Source organism: Zophobas morio, unplaced genomic scaffold, assembly GCF_036711695.1.
Source record: "Zophobas morio isolate AGI-343-1 ecotype UQ-CSIRO unplaced genomic scaffold, CSIRO_AGI_Zmor_V1 ptg000011l, whole genome shotgun sequence".
Classification (NCBI taxonomy): domain Eukaryota; kingdom Metazoa; phylum Arthropoda; class Insecta; order Coleoptera; family Tenebrionidae; genus Zophobas; species Zophobas morio.
This window is the reverse complement of record NW_026972116.1, coordinates 24,946,892-24,964,004: the sequence shown is the minus strand read 5'-3', so window position 1 is coordinate 24,964,004 and position 17,113 is coordinate 24,946,892. Positions and strand designations below refer to the sequence as shown.

The window sequence follows — 17,113 nt, the reverse complement described above, 5'->3', positions numbered from 1 at the left end:
GAACGCTCGTAGACGTCACGCACCGTGGAACTTGCCCTTTAGAAAACTTATCTGTATGCAACGCGTAAAAACAAATTAAATAAAATTCTCCAAACTTGTTTATAGAAAATGTGTCCTTTTTAACTTGATTATCGCTTCGCTTCGCCTCACTGCGAACGTCTTAATTATCCCGAAGATCGCGTTTCTTTGTATTACTGGCTGCAGCTGTGCATCTCCAACTTAGCGAAATCCAACAAACTTTATGTTAATTTCTATAATCAAATTACCATTTGAACCAGTCCCCGCGTCCTATTACTCAACTTTATTATATTTACCTGTCGCGATGTGTGAGTAATTTGCTTTTGATTTATGGATATCGCAGGCCTCATATAAATCGAATTCCGGACCGCCACGGGCAGGAATTCACATCAACGGCAGCAAATATTTACCCATTAATCAAACTTTAATTGGTCACCATTAAAAATCTCCTCCACGAGACATACATCTTTCTCAAAACAATTATTTCCGTCCAGACTCTCCCTGCCGTCTGGCATCCAAAATCCAATTCCGGTAATTCCTCCGGAAAAACTTTTCAGATTACTGAAAAGTCCCGAGTTTAAAGTTTATCAAAGTAAAAAGAAGTTGCAAACCGATTTATTGATCTTCCGAAATTAATTAATTTAATTGGGGAGATCGCACGGGTTGCGGCTCGATTATTATGCTGCTACCAAATTTATTTCGCATTATCGTCGCGCTAGTTTGCCTACGATAAACCATCCCAGGAAGGTTATTTACTTAAAACACAAACACGCAAATTATGCGGAATCTGTGCTAAAATATCTCGTTTACATTAAAATATCGCTGACAAAGGCTGCGCAGGTTAAATTATCGAGCGCCGAAGGCCCTTATTTAACGCAAACTTCATTTTCTTAGGATTAGCGACTACGAGTGGACGTGACGAAGTCGGCAAGCAAATTTGACAAAGATACGGATCATTTGAGATAAACTTCGGAGCTTTCATGGCCCCTAGAGTACGAAAAAACAGGTCCCCCGTTTACGTCTGCCTGTCTGTTTGTCTGTCTGGCTGGAAATATATTGAAAATACTTAGTTTTCAGTTTTAAATGTGCCAAATTCATAACAATCAGTCCAGTAGTTTCATAATTTATGAGTATAATAAACAGCACAGACAAACGAAAAAGAAGACCTACTTCAGTGGTGAGAAAAGTTCTGTCAAAATAGCTTCCGACCAGTTTTTTCCCCTCCAACATTGTTTTAGTTTGTAGCCGCTTTAAAATAATAAAACCTTTACAGCCTCGCGTGCGTTTTCTGATAAACGCCTTCACAACAAGCCCATTGTGTTTTCCAGAAATGGTTTATTGTCTGCTCCAGAGCCGCCGTAAATTAACGAGAGATCGCGAGCGTAAACCCACATGCGATACCACGATTTTTCGCTGAAATATGAAATTAAAACCGCGCTTTACGACTCAACTCCGACATAAACCGTAGCCGCGCTCATTAGATCATGCTCGGCCGACGCGCCGACAGGTGACACGGACAAAGCAATCCCGTTTCCCCGACGCAAGCGAATCCGTGGTCCGATCTCATTATTTTAAAAGAAAGACGGATCCCGACCACTCCCTCCGAGGCACGGGATAATTCCTGGAATGGGATCTTCGATCCTGGAGGACGCATTATGGAAAAGTCGACCCGGGATGCAGAAGCTCCTCTGTGCAGAACTCATCGGTTGTTAAACATTTGCTTTAGTAAATGCAATTTTCGCCAAAGTGTTTGCTCGGTGGCGTAACTGGAAAGAATATGAGGGCGGCATTTATTGGGTAGGAGGGGGAGGGGGTGGGGACTTTATAGTGTTTCGGTGTGGGTGGTTTCTTGTTACGTTTAAAGAGAACGGACAGAAAGAAAAATATTTACGATAGTGTGTCGTCAAAATAATTGTAATTTCGGTGCTGAAAATCAATATTTTCTTGGGGTAACTGGGCTATAATTAATGATAACAGAGGAAAATCTTAAAAAAATACCTGCTGTGGCTTATAGCGAGATCTTAGAATTGATCATTTATTTTAATAATAAAACAAATCTAAAAAAGGGACAAAAAATAGTCATAAAAATTCGTAAAAAACCAAATAAGAAAGCGAGCTTCTACAAATCTAAGGTCATATAAAAGTCCTTGGCGAGTTTTCAGAGTGTTCGAACGACATTTGCCAAAATCAGTCTTATCTTGGTAACATCTTCTAGCCCCGCCCACCCACCCTTTATTTTTGTAAAATATGTCATCTGCCAAAATCAGTCTTATCTTGACAAGTACTAGTACAGATATGGCAGAAAAACTGATCGTTTATTTATCTTACACTAACAAACATGTTGCAAAAAAATATTAAAATATTCGTACTATTACCGTGTGTTCTGATTTCCATGTCACTTGGTATATGAGCGATTTTGGAAAAACGGTAGAAATTTTCTAAGAAATGAAGCCAAAAATAACTTGGAGGTCGACATCTGTAAAAAAATTTCTGTAGGTAATTTTCAGAGGTGGTTGAAAAAAAGTCAAAATTTCGTATTAAAAATTTGAGATTTTTGGAAATGTTGCCTAAAAATTCACAAAAAAATCAGGGCTATGTCGAAAAACAGCGTGTTGTTGATAACGGAGCAAGATTTTCCCAATATTCGGTTTAAAATTCAATTTTTTAGAAATTAAAAATTTTGTCATATTTGGTATTGCCGACTTTAGAAAAATTATATTTATTTCTAAGAAATAAAGCCAAAACAACGACCGGAAACCAAAATCTATTAAAATTTCTACGTATTTTTCGAAAATGGTGAAAAAAAAATCAAAAATTCCATTAGGGTATTGAAAAATTGAGTTTTTGGAAAAATCGTCCAAAAATCAGCAAAAATTGTACCATTTAGGACAGGTCTCAACGTGCTAATTCGAAAAATAAATAATATTATTTATCGTGTTTATCCTACAGGAGCCAAGTTTTTAAAATATCCGATTGAAATCCAAATTTTTTTAAAATCCTGGAAATTGTTATTTCATAAATATGGGCGATTTTGGAAAAACGGTAGGAATTTTCTAAGAAATGAACTCAAAAATAACTTTTGGAAAACGATATTGGTAAAAAAAATTCCATATGTAATTTTCAAAGATGGTTGAAAAAAAGTCAAAATTTCGTAGTATTGAAAAATTGAGCTTTTTGGAAATGTTGCCTAAAAATTCACAAAAAAATCTGGGTTATAGATCTCGACGAACTGAGTCGAAAAACATAGCGTGTTGTTGGTAACAAAGCAAGATTTTCCCAGTATTCGGTTTAAAATTCAATTTTTCAGAAATTCAAAATTTTGCCATGTTTGGTATTGCCGACTTTGGAAAAATTATATTTATTTCTAAGAAATAAAGTCAAAACAACGACCGGAAGCCAAAATCTACAAAAATTTCTACGTATTTTTCGAAAATGGTGAAAAAAAAATCAAAAATTTCATCAGGGTTGTGAAAAATTGAGTTTTTGGAAAAATCGTCCAAAAATCAGCAAAAAATTGTAGCATATAGGACAAGTCTCAACGTGCTGATTCGAAAAATAAATAATTTTATTTATCGTGTTTATCCTACAGAAGCCAAGTTTTTAAAATATCCGATTGAAATCCAAATTTTTTTAAAATCCTGGAAATTGTTATTTCATAAATATGGGCGATTTTGGAAAAACGGTAGGAATTTTCTAAGAAATGAACTCAAAAATAACTTTTGGAGAACGATATCGGTAAAAAAAATTCCATATGTAATTTTCAAAGATGGTTGAAAAAAAGTCAAAATTTCGTAGTATTGAAAAATTGAGCTTTTTGGAAATGTTGCCTAAAAATTCACAAAAAAATCTGGGTTATAGATCTCGACGAACTGAGTCGAAAAACATAGCGTGTTGTTGGTAACAAAGCAAGATTTTCCCAGTATTCGGTTTAAAATTCAATTTTTCAGAAATTCAAAATTTTGCCATGTTTGGTATTGCCGACTTTGGAAAAATTATATTTATTTCTAAGAAATAAAGTCAAAACAACGACCGGAAGCCAAAATATACAAAAATTTCTACGTATTTTTCGAAAATGGTGAAAAAAAAATCACAAATTTCATCAGGGTTGTGAAAAATTGAGTTTTTGGAAAAATCGTCCAAAAATCAGCAAAAAATTGTAGCATATAGGACACGTCTCAACGTGCTGATTCGAAAAATAAATAATTTTATTTATCGTGTTTATCCTACAGAAGCCAAATTTTTAAAATATCCGATTGAAATCCAAATTTTTTTAAAATCCTGGAAATTGTTATTTCATAAATATGGGCGATTTTGGAAAAATGGTAGGAGTTTTCTAAGAAATGAACTCAAAAATAACTTTTGGAGAACGATATCGGTAAAAAAAAATCCATATGTAATTTTCAAAGATGGTTGAAAAAAAGTCAAAATTTCGTAGTATTGAAAAATTGAGCTTTTTGGAAATGTGGCATAAAAATTCACAAAAAATCTGGGTTATAGATCTCGACGAACTGAGTCGAACAACATAGTGTGTTGTTGGTAACAAAGCAAGATTTTCCCAGTATTCGGTTTAAAATTCCATTTTTCAGAAATTCAAAATTTTGCCATATTTGGTATTGCCGACTTTGGAAAAATTATATTTATTTCGAAGAAATAAAGCCAAAACAACGACCGGAAGCCAAAATCTACAACAATTTCTACGTATTTTTCGAAAATGGTGAAAAAAAAAATCAAAAATTTCATTAGGGTATTGAAAAATTGAGTTTTTGGAAAAATCGTCCAAAAATCAGCAAAAAATTGTAGCATATAGGACAGGTCTCAACGAGCTGACTCGAAAAATATTTAATATTATTTATCGTGTTTATCCTACAGGAGCCAAGTTTTTAAAATATCCGATTGAAATCCAAATTTTTTCATAATCCTGGAAATTGTTATTTCATAAGTATGGGCGATTTTGGAAAAACGGTAGGAATTTTCTAAGAAATGAACTCAAAAATAACTTTTGGAGAACGATATCGGTAAAAAAAAATCCATATGTAATTTTCAAAGATGGTTGAAAAAAAGTCAAAATTTCGTAGTATTGAAAAATTGAGCTTTTTGGAAATGTTGCATTAAAATTCACAAAAAAATCTGGGTTATAGATCTCGACGAACTGAGTCGAAAAACATAGTGTGTTGTTGGTAACAAAGCAAGATTTTCCCAGTATTCGGTTTAAAATTCAATTTTTCAGAAATTCAAAATTTTGCCATATTTGGTATTGCCCACTTTGGAAAAATTATATTTATTTCTAAGAAATAAAGCCAAAACAACGACCGCAAGCCAAAATCTACAAAAATTTCTACGTATTTTTCGAAAATGGTGAAAAAAAAATCAAAAATTCCATTAGGGTATTGAAAAATTGAGTTTTTGGAAAAATCGTCCAAAAATCAGCAAAAAATTTTACCATATAGGACAGGTCTCAACGTGCTGATTCGAAAAATAAATAATATTATTTATCGTGTTTATCCTACAGGAGCCAAGTTTTTAAAATATCCGATTGAAATCCAAATTTTTTTAAAATCCTGGAAATTGTTATTTCATAAATATGGGCGATTTTGGAAAAACGGAAGGAATTTTCTAAGAAATGAACTCAAAAATAACTTTTGGAGAGCGATATTGGTAAAAAAAAATCCATATGTAATTTTCAAAGATGGTTGAAAAAAGTCAAAATTTCGTAGTACTGAAAAATTTAGCTTTTTGGAAATGTTGCCTAAAAATTCACAAAAAAACCTGGGTTATAGATCTCGACGAACTGAGACGAAAAACATAGCGTGTTGTTGGTAACAAAGCAAGATTTTCCCAGTATTCGGTTTAAAATTCTATTTTTCAGAAATTCAAAATTTTGCCATATTTGGTATTGCCGACTTTGGAAAAATTATATTTATTTCTAAGAAATAAAGCCAAAACAACGACCGGAAGCCAAAATCTACAAAAATTTCTACGTATTTTTCGAAAATGGTGAAAAAAAAATCAAAAATTTCATTAGGGTATTGAAAAATTGAGTTTTTGGAAAAATCGTCCAAAAATTGTAGCATATAGGACAGGTCTCAACGTGCTGATTCGAAAAATAAATAATATTTTTTATCGTGTTTATCCCACAGGAGCCAAGTTTTTAAAATATCCGATTGAAATCCAATTTTTTTTTAAATCCTGGAAATTGTTATTTCATAAATATGGGCGATTTTGGAAAACGGTAGGAATTTTCTAAGAAATGAACTCAAAAATAACTTTTGGAGAACGATATCGCTAAAAAAAAATTCCATATGTAATTTTCAAAGATGGTTGAAAAAAAGTCAAAATTTCGTAGTATTGAAAAGCTTTTTGGAAATGTTGCCTAAAAATTCACAAAAAATTCTGGGTTATAGATCTCGACGAACTGAGTCGAAAAACATAGCGTGTTGTTGGTAACAAAGCAAGATATTCCCAGTATTCGGTTTAAAATTCAATTTTTCAGAAATTCAAAATTTTCCCATATTTGGTATTGCCGACTTTGGAAAAATTATATTTATTTCTAAGAAATAAAGCCAAAACAACGACCGGAAGCCAAATTCTATAAAAATTTCTACAAATTTTTCGAAAATGGTGAAAAAAAAATGAAAAATTTCATTAGGGTATTGAAAAATTGAGTTTTTGGAAAAATCGTCCAAAAATCAGCAAAAAATTGTAGCATATAGGACAGGTCTCAACGTGCTGATTCGAAAAATAAATAATATTATTTATCGTGTTTATCCTACAGGAGCCAAGTTTTTAAAATATCCGATTGAAATCCAAATTTTTTTAAAATCTTGGAAATTGTTATTTCATAAATATGGGCGATTTTGGAAAAACGGTAGGAATTTTCTAAGAAATGAACTAAAAAATAACTTTTGGAGAACGATATCGGTAAAAAAAAATTCCATATGTAATTTTCAAAAATGGTTGAAAAAAAATCAAAATTTCGTAGTATTGAAAAATTGAGCTTTTTGGAACTGTTGCCTAAAAATTCACAAAAAAATCTCGGTTATAGATCTCGACGGACTGAGTCGAAAAACATAGCGTGTTGTTGGTAACAAAGCAAGATTTTCCCAGTATTCGGTTTAAAATTAAATTTTTCCGAAATTCAAAATTTTGCCATATTTGGTATTGCCGACTTTGGAAAAATTATATTTATTTCTAAGAAATAAAGCCAAAACAACGACCGGAAGCCAAAATCTACAAGAATTTCTACGTATTTTTCGAAAATGGTGAAAAAAAAATAAAAATTTCATTACGGTATTGAAAAATTGAGTTTTTGGAAAAATCGTCCAAAAATCACCAAAAAATTGTAGCATATAGGACAGGTCTCAACGTGCTGATTCGAAAAATAAATAATATTATTTATCGTGTTTATCCTACAGGAGCCAAGTTTTTAAAATATCCGATTGAAATCCAATTTTTTTAAAATCCTGGAAATTGTTATTTCATAAATATGGACGATTTTGGAAAAACGGTAGGAATTTTCTAAGAAATGAACTCAAAAATAACTTTTAGAGAGCGATATCGCTAAAAAAAAATCCATATGTAATTTTCAAAGATGGTTGAAAAAAGTCAAAATTTCGTAGTATTGAAAAGCTTTTTGGAAATGTTGCCTAAAAATTCACAAAAAATTCTGGGTTATAGATCTCGACGAACTGAGTCGAAAAACATAGCGTGTTGTTGGTAACAAAGCAAGATATTCCCAGTATTCGGTTTAAAATTCAATTTTTCAGAAATTCAAAATTTTCCCATATTTGGTATTGCCGACTTTGGAAAAATTATATTTATTTCTAAGAAATAAAGCCAAAACAACGACCGGAAGCCAAATTCTATAAAAATTTCTACAAATTTTTCGAAAATGGTGAAAAAAAAATGAAAAATTTCATTAGGGTATTGAAAAATTGAGTTTTTGGAAAAATCGTCCAAAAATCAGCAAAAAATTGTAGCATATAGGACAGGTCTCAACGTGCTGATTCGAAAAATAAATAATATTATTTATCGTGTTTATCCTACAGGAGCCAAGTTTTTAAAATATCCGATTGAAATCCAAATTTTTTTAAAATCTTGGAAATTGTTATTTCATAAATATGGGCGATTTTGGAAAAACGGTAGGAATTTTCTAAGAAATGAACTAAAGAATAACTTTTGGAGAACGATATCGGTAAAAAAAAATTCCATATGTAATTTTCAAAAATGGTTGAAAAAAAATCAAAATTTCGTAGTATTGAAAAATTGAGCTTTTTGGAACTGTTGCCTAAAAATTCACAAAAAAATCTCGGTTATAGATCTCGACGGACTGAGTCGAAAAACATAGCGTGTTGTTGGTAACAAAGCAAGATTTTCCCAGTATTCGGTTTAAAATTCAATTTTTCCGAAATTCAAAATTTTGCCATATTTGGTATTGCCGACTTTGGAAAAATTATATTTATTTCTAAGAAATAAAGCCAAAACAACGACCGGAAGCCAAAATCTACAAGAATTTCTACGTATTTTTCGAAAATGGTGAAAAAAAAATAAAAATTTCATTACGGTATTGAAAAATTGAGTTTTTGGAAAAATCGTCCAAAAATCACCAAAAAATTGTAGCATATAGGACAGGTCTCAACGTGCTGATTCGAAAAATAAATAATATTATTTATCGTGTTTATCCTACAGGAGCCAAGTTTTTAAAATATCCGATTGAAATCCAATTTTTTTAAAATCCTGGAAATTGTTATTTCATAAATATGGACGATTTTGGAAAAACGGTAGGAATTTTCTAAGAAATGAACTCAAAAATAACTTTTAGAGAGCGATATCGGTAAAAAAAAATCCATATGTAATTTTCAAAGATGGTTGAAAAAAGTCAAAATTTCGTAGTACTGAAAAATTGAGCTTTTTGGAAATGTTGCCTAAAAATTCACAAAAAAATCTGGGTTATAGATCTCGAAGAACTAAGTCGAAAAAGAGCGTGTTGTTGATAACGGAGCAAGATTTTCCCAATATTCGGTTTAAAATTCAATTTTTTAGAAATTAAAAATTTTGTCATATTTGGTATTGCCGACTTTGGAAAAATTATATTTATTTCTAAGAAATAAAGCCAAAACAACGACCGGAAGCCAAGATCTATAAAAATTTCTACAAATTTTTCGAAAATGGTGAAAAAAAAATCAAAAATTTCATTAGGGTATTGAAAAATTGAGTTTTTGGAAAAATCGTCCAAAAATCAGCAAAAAATTGTGGCATATAGGACAAGTCTCAACGTGCTGATTCGAAAAATAAATAATATTATTAATCGTGTTTATCCTACAAGAGCCAAGTTTTCAAAATATCCGATTGAAATCCAAATTTTTTTTTAAATCCTGGAAATTGTTTTATTTCATAAATATGGGCGATTTTGGAAAAACGGTAGGAATTTTCTAAGAAATGAACTCAAAAATAACTTTTGGAGAACGATATTGGTAAAAAAAAATTCCGTATGTAATTTTCAAAGATGGTTGAAAAAAAGTCAAAATTTCGTAGTATTGAAAAATTGAGCTTTTGGGAAATGTTGCCTAAAAATTCACAAAAAAATCTGGGTTATAGATCTCGACGAACTGAGTCGAAAAACATAGCGTGTTGTTGGTAATAAAGCAAGATTTTCCCAGTATTCGGTTTAAAATTCAATTTTTCAGAAATTCAAAATTTTCCCATATTTGGTATTGCCGACTTTGGAAAAATTATATTTATTTCTAAGAAATAAAGCCAAAACAACGACCGGAAGCCAAAATCTACAAAAATTTCTACGTATTTTTCGAAAATGGTGAAAAAAAAATCAAAAATTTCATTAGGGTATTGAAAAATTGAGTTTTTGGAAAAATCGTTCAAAATTCAGCAAAAAATTGTAGCATATAGGACAGGTCTCAACGTGCTGATTCGAAAAATAAATAATATTATTTATCGTGTTTATCCTACAGGAGCCAAGTTTTTAAAATATCCGATTGAAATCCAAATTTTTTTAAAATCCTGGAAATTGTTATTTCATAAATATGGGCGATTTTGGAAAAACGGTAGGAATTTTCTAAGAAATGAACTCAAAAATAACTTTTGGAGAATGATATCGGTAAAAAAAATTCCATATGTAATTTTCAAAGATGGTTGAAAAAAAGTCAAAATTTTGTAGTATTGAAAAATTGAGCTTTTCGGAAATGTTGCCTAAAAATTCACAAAAAAATCTGGGTTATAGATATCGACGAACTGAGTCGAAAAACATAGCGTGTTGTTGGTAACAAAGCAAGATATTCCCAGTATTCGGTTTAAAATTCAATTTTTCAGAAATTCAAAATTTTGCCGTATTTGGTATTGCCGACTTTGGAAAAATTATATTTATTTCTAAGAAATAAAGCCAAAACAACGAGCGGAAGCCAAAATCTACAAAAATTTCTACGTATTTTTCGAAAATGGTGAAAAAAAAATCAAAAATTTCATTAGGGTGTTGAAAAATTGAGTTTTTGGAAAAATCGTCCAAAATCAGCAAAAAATTGTGGCTTATAGGACACGTCTCAACGTGCTGATTCGAAAAATAAATAATATTATTTATCGTGTTTATCCTACAGGAGCCAAGTTTTTAAAATATCCGATTGAAATCCAATTTTTTTTAAAATCCTGGAAATTGTTATTTCATAAATATGGGCGATTTTGGAAAAACGGTAGGAATTTTCTAAGAAATGAACTCAAAAATAACTTTTGGAGAACGATATCGGTAAAAAAAATTCCATATGTAATTTTCAAAGATGGTTGAAAAAAAGTCAAAATTTCGTGGTACTGAAAAATTAAGCTTTTTGGAAATGTTGCCTAAAAATTCACAAAAAAATCTGGGTTATAGATCTCGACGAACTCAGTCGAAAAACATAATGTATTGTTGGTAACAAAGCAAGATTTTCCCAGTATTCGGTCTAAAATTCAATTTTTCAGAAATTCAAAATTTTGCCACATATGGTATTGCCGACTTTGGAAAAATTATATTTATTTCTAAGAAATAAATCCAAGGCAACGACCGGAAGCCAAAATCTACAAAAATTTCTACGTACTTTTCGAAAATGGTGAAAAAAAAATCAAAAATTTCATTAGGGTTATGAAAAATTGAGTTTTTGGAAAAATCGTCCGAAAATCAGCAAAAAATTGTAGCATATAAGACAAGTCTCAACGTGCTGATTCGAAAAATAAATAATTTTATTTATCGTGTTTATCCTACAGAAGCCAAGTTTTTAAAATATCCGATTGAAATCCAAATTTTTTTAAAATCCTGGAAATTGTTATTTCATAAATATGGGCGATTTTGGAAAAATGGTAGGAGTTTTCTAAGAAATGAACTCAAAAATAACTTTTGGAGAACGATATCGGTAAAAAAAAATCCATATGTAATTTTCAAAGATGGTTGAAAAAAAGTCAAAATTTCGTAGTATTAAAAAATTGAGCTTTTTGGAAATGTTGCCTAAAAATTCACAAAAAAATCTGGGTTGTAGATCTCAACGAACTGAGTCGAAAAACATAGCGTGTTGTTGGTGACAAAGCAAGATTTTCCCAGTATTCGGTTTAAAATTCAATTTTTCAGAAATTCAAAATTTTACCATATTTGGTATTGCCGACTTTGGAAAAATTATATTTATTTCTAAGAAATAAAGCCAAAACAACGACCGGAAGCCAAAATCTACAAAAATGTCTACATATTTTTCGAAAATGGTGAAAAAAAAATCAAAAATTTCATTAGGGTATTGAAAAATTGAGTTTTTGGAAAAATCGTCAAAAAAAAAATTTGCCTAAAAATTCACAAAAAATTTGGGTTCTAGATCTCGACGAACTGAGTCGGAAAATATTGCGTGTTGTTGGTCACGGAGCAAGATTTTCCCAATCAACAAACTAAAATAAACTCCTACAAAAAATAGCTAGAAAAGCAAGTTAACAGAGATCGAAATTAATTAATCATTATGAATATCACAGTTATCAGAAATACAATTAAATAAACCGCACATTAAATTAATTGGAGATCTATCTAGAGCATTAGTTCTAGCAGAGTTAATATAAAAAGAAATATGTTGGTGAGTATTTAGTCGTGGTACAAGAAAATTAATTTTACCCAAGAGCACAGAACAGTCAGTTCCATTATAAAGAAGATTATATAAGAAGCGATTCAAGAGCATATTTCGCCGAGCATGCAGTGATGTAAAATTAAATCTCTTCAAAAGATCCGAAAACTTAGCATGTTCATGTTCTTAAAGCAAGATTTTAGAAATTTTTCGTTTGAAATTAATTTTTTCTCAAAAATTGTAAAAACTCATAATTCATTGGGCGATTCTTGAACCATCGTGGGAGGTTTCGAAGAAATGAGGCCAACACTAACTTAGGGATATCGAAATTAACAAAAAAACTTCCTTTAGGAAATTTCGGGGGATAGTCGGAAGAAGTACAAATTTTCAGAAATTGAGCTTTTAAAGTCATTTTTTTTAATCCTAAAAAATGCTATAATTCATTGGCCGATTCTTGAAACATCCTAGAAGTTTTCTGAAAGACAAGACCGGAAGGAACTTCTCGAGGTCGAAATCTACAAAAATCTGTCTAGGTCGTAAAAAGTCGAAATTTTTTTAGTGTTTGAAAAATTGAGCTTTTGAAAAAATTATCTAAAAATCTACAACGGAAATCTTAGTATAGAACTCGACGTACTGATTCGAAAAGTATAACATGTTTATGTTCCTGGAGCAACATTTTAAAAATTTTTGGCTTGAAAGTGATTTTTTTTTAAAAATCTCAAAAGCTGCCATAATTCATTGGCGATTCTGAAACCATCATAAAAGTTTTCTGAGAAATAAGGCTGGAAGTAACTTCTGTCAATTTTTTGAAAAAATCATAAAATCTACTTTAATTCATTGGCCGATTCTTGAAACATTATAAGAGTGTTCTGAAAAATGAGGCCAAATGTAACTTCTGTAGGTCAAAATCTAAAAAATATCTCTAAAGTGATTTTCGAAGATTATCAAAAAGAGGTCGAAATTTTCAAAAGAATTAAAGAATTGTCTAAAAATAACACAAAAAAGTCTGAGCTGTAGATCTCGAGGTGCTGGTTCGAAAAATATAGCATGTTAAGGATAGAAATTTTCGGTTCGAAAATAATTTTTTTTCAAAAATCTTGAAAATTGCCATAATTTGCTGGGCGATTCTGGCAACATCCTAGGAGTTTTCTGAGAAATGAGGTCGGAAGTAACTTCTGAAAATCGAAATCTACAAAAAAATCTCTAAATAATTTTCGAAGATGGTCGAAAAGTCATTTTTTTAAATGAGTTTTTGAAAAAGTAGCCTAAAAATCCAGAAAAAATTCTGAGATATAAATCTCGACGTGCTGATTCGAACAATATCGGATGTTTAGGTTCCTGAAACAAGATTTTAGAAATTCTCGACTTGAAAATCAATTTTTTGAAAAAATCCTAAAAACTTCCATAATTCATTACCAATTCTTGAAACATCCTAAGATTCCTGAAACATCCTGAGAAAAAAGTTGAAATTTTTCTGATTTTTGAAAAATTGAGCTCTTGAAAAAACCATAAAAAAAATCCACAAAGGAGTTCCAAGATATAGATCTCGACGTACTGATTCGAAAAATGCAGCATATTTATGTTCCTGTATAAAGATTTCAAAATTTTTGGTTTGAAAGTATATTTTTTGAAGAAAATCCCAAAAACTGCCATAATTCATTGAACGATTCTGGAAACATTGTAGGAGTTCTCAAAGAATCGAGCCCGAAAGTAACTTCTGCATATAAAAATCCACAAAAAAAATCTCTTTAAGAAATTTTGGAAGATGGTGGAAGGAAAATCGAACTTTTCAAAAATTGAACTCTTGAAAAAGTTGTCTAAAAATACTCAAAAAATCCTAGGATATAAATATCGATGTGCTTATTCGAAAAATACAACATAATTACGTTCCCAGAATAAGATTTTAGAAATTTTCGATTTAAAAATAGAATTAAAAAAAAAAAACGAGGCCGGAAATAACTTCTGGGGACACAAATCTACAAAAAAGTCTTGATCTCACCAAAGACAAAAATAATATGATAAGAGTTCGCTGATCACAAATTCTCTACAATTGAGATAAATAAAACATCTTTATAATGACTTTTCAGCGCTAGTACTTGCTAAGATAAGACTAATTTTGGTAAATGACATACCCTCTAAGAAAATAAAGGGTGGGTGGGAGGGGCTAGTATTTGATAAGATAAAACTGATTTTGGCAAATGACACCCTCTAAGAAAACAGAGGGCGGGCGGGCGGTGCTAGTACTTGCTAAGGTAAGACTGATTTTGGCAAATGACATACTCTCTAAAAAAATTGAGGGTGGGTAGGCGGTACTAGTATTTGATAGAACAAGACGGATTTTGAGAAATGACATCGTGTAAGAAAATAGAGGGCGGGTGGGCGGGGCTAGTACTTACAAAGATAAAGCTGAACATAATTAAGAGTAATTACTAGAATGAAGTAGGTGGGCGGGGCTATTGGTTGCTCATTAGAGTGTAGAAAAAAGTTAATCTTACTTAATGTAAATAGAAAAAAAGTTGCAATTGCCGCTTTTTTGATTTATTTATTTTTTTTGTAAGCCAGCTTCGATTAGTTCCCACTCTCACTCAAAGGAGAAACATACGTAAAATTAACCCCGCCCACCCACCCCACATCTATTTCACTGATAATTTTATCTGCTCAGATTGAAAAGTATATCTTGCACTGAACAGAAATAAAATTAGGAAAAGGGCGGGTGGGCGGGGCTAGCACTTGCTAAGGTAAGACTGATTTTAGCAAATGACACTCTCTACGAACATAGTAGGCGGGGAGGGGGCTAGTATCTGATAAGATAAGACTGAATTTCGAAAAAGACACTTTCTGAGAAAATATAGGGCGGGTGGGCGGGGCTAGTACTTAGAAAGATAAAGCTGAACAATATTAAGAGTAGCTACTAGAATAAAGTAGGTGGGCGGGGCTACTGCTTGCTCATAAGAGTGTAGAAAAAAGTTAATCCTATTTAATGTGAATAGAAAAAAAAGTTGCAATTGCCGCTTTTTTATTTATTTATTTTTTTAGAGGCCTAGGTTCGATTAGTTCCCACTCTCACTCAAAGGAGGAACATATATAAAATTAACCCCGCCCACCCACCCTAGCTCTATTACACTGACAATTTTATCTACTCAGACTGAAAAGTGTATCTTGCACACCACAGTAATAAAATTAGGAAAAGGGCGGGTGGGCGGGGCTAGCACTTGCTAAGATGAGACTGATTTCGGCAAATGACACTCTCTAACAAAATAGTAGGCGGAGAGGGGGCTAGTACCTAATAAGGTAAGACTGAATTTGGCAAATCATACCTTCGGAGAAAATATAGGGCGGGTGGGCGGGGCTAGTACTAACAAAGATAAAGTTGAACAATATTAAGAGTACTTATTTGAATGAAGGAGGTGGGCGGGGCTATTGATTGCTTATTAGAGTGTAAAAAAAAGTTAATCTCACTTAATGTAAATAGAAAAAAAAGTTGCAATTGCCGCTTTTTTTATTTATTTATGTTTTTATAAGCCTAGGTTCTATTAGTTCCCATTCTCACTCTACAGAAGAATAAATAATTGACCCTTTTCCTGTAAGATCGTAAAACTTCCATAGTGACTTTCCGTGCGCACGCATCTTCAAAACCACGTTGGAAATAGTATCCGGCACTCCGGCAGCAGAGCAAAGGCCTGTGACAACAAACCGCTTTGACAGAATGCAACCGGCTACACATGCGTAATCTGTCGCTCATTGGTTAATTTTAACTTGGCGCTCCAAAAAACTGACTTCGCCTGCGCGATGTTGTCTCACTCTGTATCATTGGAATTTATATAATGTCTACTCACTTTGCTTACAGGAAAAGGGTCAATTAACCCCGCCCACCCACCCTACTTCTATTTCACTGATAATCTTATCTGCTCAGATTGAAAAGTGCATCTTGCACTGAACAGAAATAAAATGAGGAAAAGGGCGGATGGGCGGGGCTAGCACTTGCTAAGGTAAGACTGATTTTAGCAAATGGCATACTCTCTAAGAACATAGTAGGTGGGGAAGGGGCTAGTATCTGATAAGATAAGACTGAATTTGGAAAAATACATTTTCTGAGAAAATATAGGGCGGGTGGGCGGGGCTAGTACTTACAAAGGTAAAGCTGAACAATATTAAGAGTAGTTACTAGAATGAAGTAGGTGGGCGGGGCTACTGGTTGCTCATTAAAGTGTAGAAAAAAGTTAATCTTACTTAATGTAAATAGAAAAAAAAGTTGCAATTGCCGCTTTTATTATTTATTTATTTTTGTATAAGCCAGCTTCGATTAGTTCCCACTCTCACTCAAAGGAGGAACATATGTAAAATTAACCCCGCCCACCCACCCCACCTCTATTTGACTGATAATTTTATCTGCTCAGATTGAAAAGTGCATATTGCACTGAACAGAAATAAAATTAGGAAAAGGGCGGATGGGCGGGGCTAGCACTTGCTAAGGTAAGTCTGATTGTAGCAAATGACATACTCTCTAAGAAAATAGTAGGTGGGGATTCAATGTTTGTAAATTCACAGTTCAGGTTAGGATTTTAATCGTTAACTGGTGCTAACACAATTTAAGAGACATTAGATTTATTTAGATAAATCACTTACTAGGAGATTTCATGAAATTCACTTAGTCAGGATTCATATCATACGAACTCTTCGTTTGAATCGTTGATAAAGTGTGGCAAATATTAATCTCATGTAAATTTGTTAGATTTGCAATTTTTCACCTCATACAATATTTCTCTATCTCACAATTTTTGCTTCAGTAATTTTCTTTGCTGTATAATTTAAATCGAACGTAAACTTTCATGCTCTGCAGTTTCTAACCTCACGTAATATTTTATCTTCACAAGTTTTATTTCACACCAGATCTTTTGTTTTTATAAATCTTTGCTAGTTTTTGTTTTGTAAATAATTTGTTGATGAATGTTTCCATCATATAAATAATGTGTTGTTCAATTTTAATCTCAAATAATAATTATTTGTTGTTTAAAATTTCA

At 32.0% G+C, this 17,113-nt stretch overlaps 1 protein-coding gene across 4 annotated transcripts in view; it reads right to left on the bottom strand.

Annotated features, from left to right (window-relative positions):
* LOC135127269 (FMRFamide receptor) overlaps positions 1 to 17,113 on the bottom strand; it is a 185,552-nt gene that overhangs the window by 160,393 nt on the left and 8,046 nt on the right. Inside the window, exon 1 of one of the 4 annotated variants that reach the window (XM_064053710.1) lies at positions 2,394 to 2,451. The exons of the other annotated variants lie outside the window; for them this stretch is intronic. Coding sequence (XP_063909780.1) covers positions 2,394 to 2,412 — 19 coding nt within the window. The 5' untranslated portion in view covers positions 2,413 to 2,451. Of the gene's footprint in view, positions 1 to 2,393; positions 2,452 to 17,113 lie in introns of those variants that run through there. 4 annotated transcript variants of the gene reach the window in all.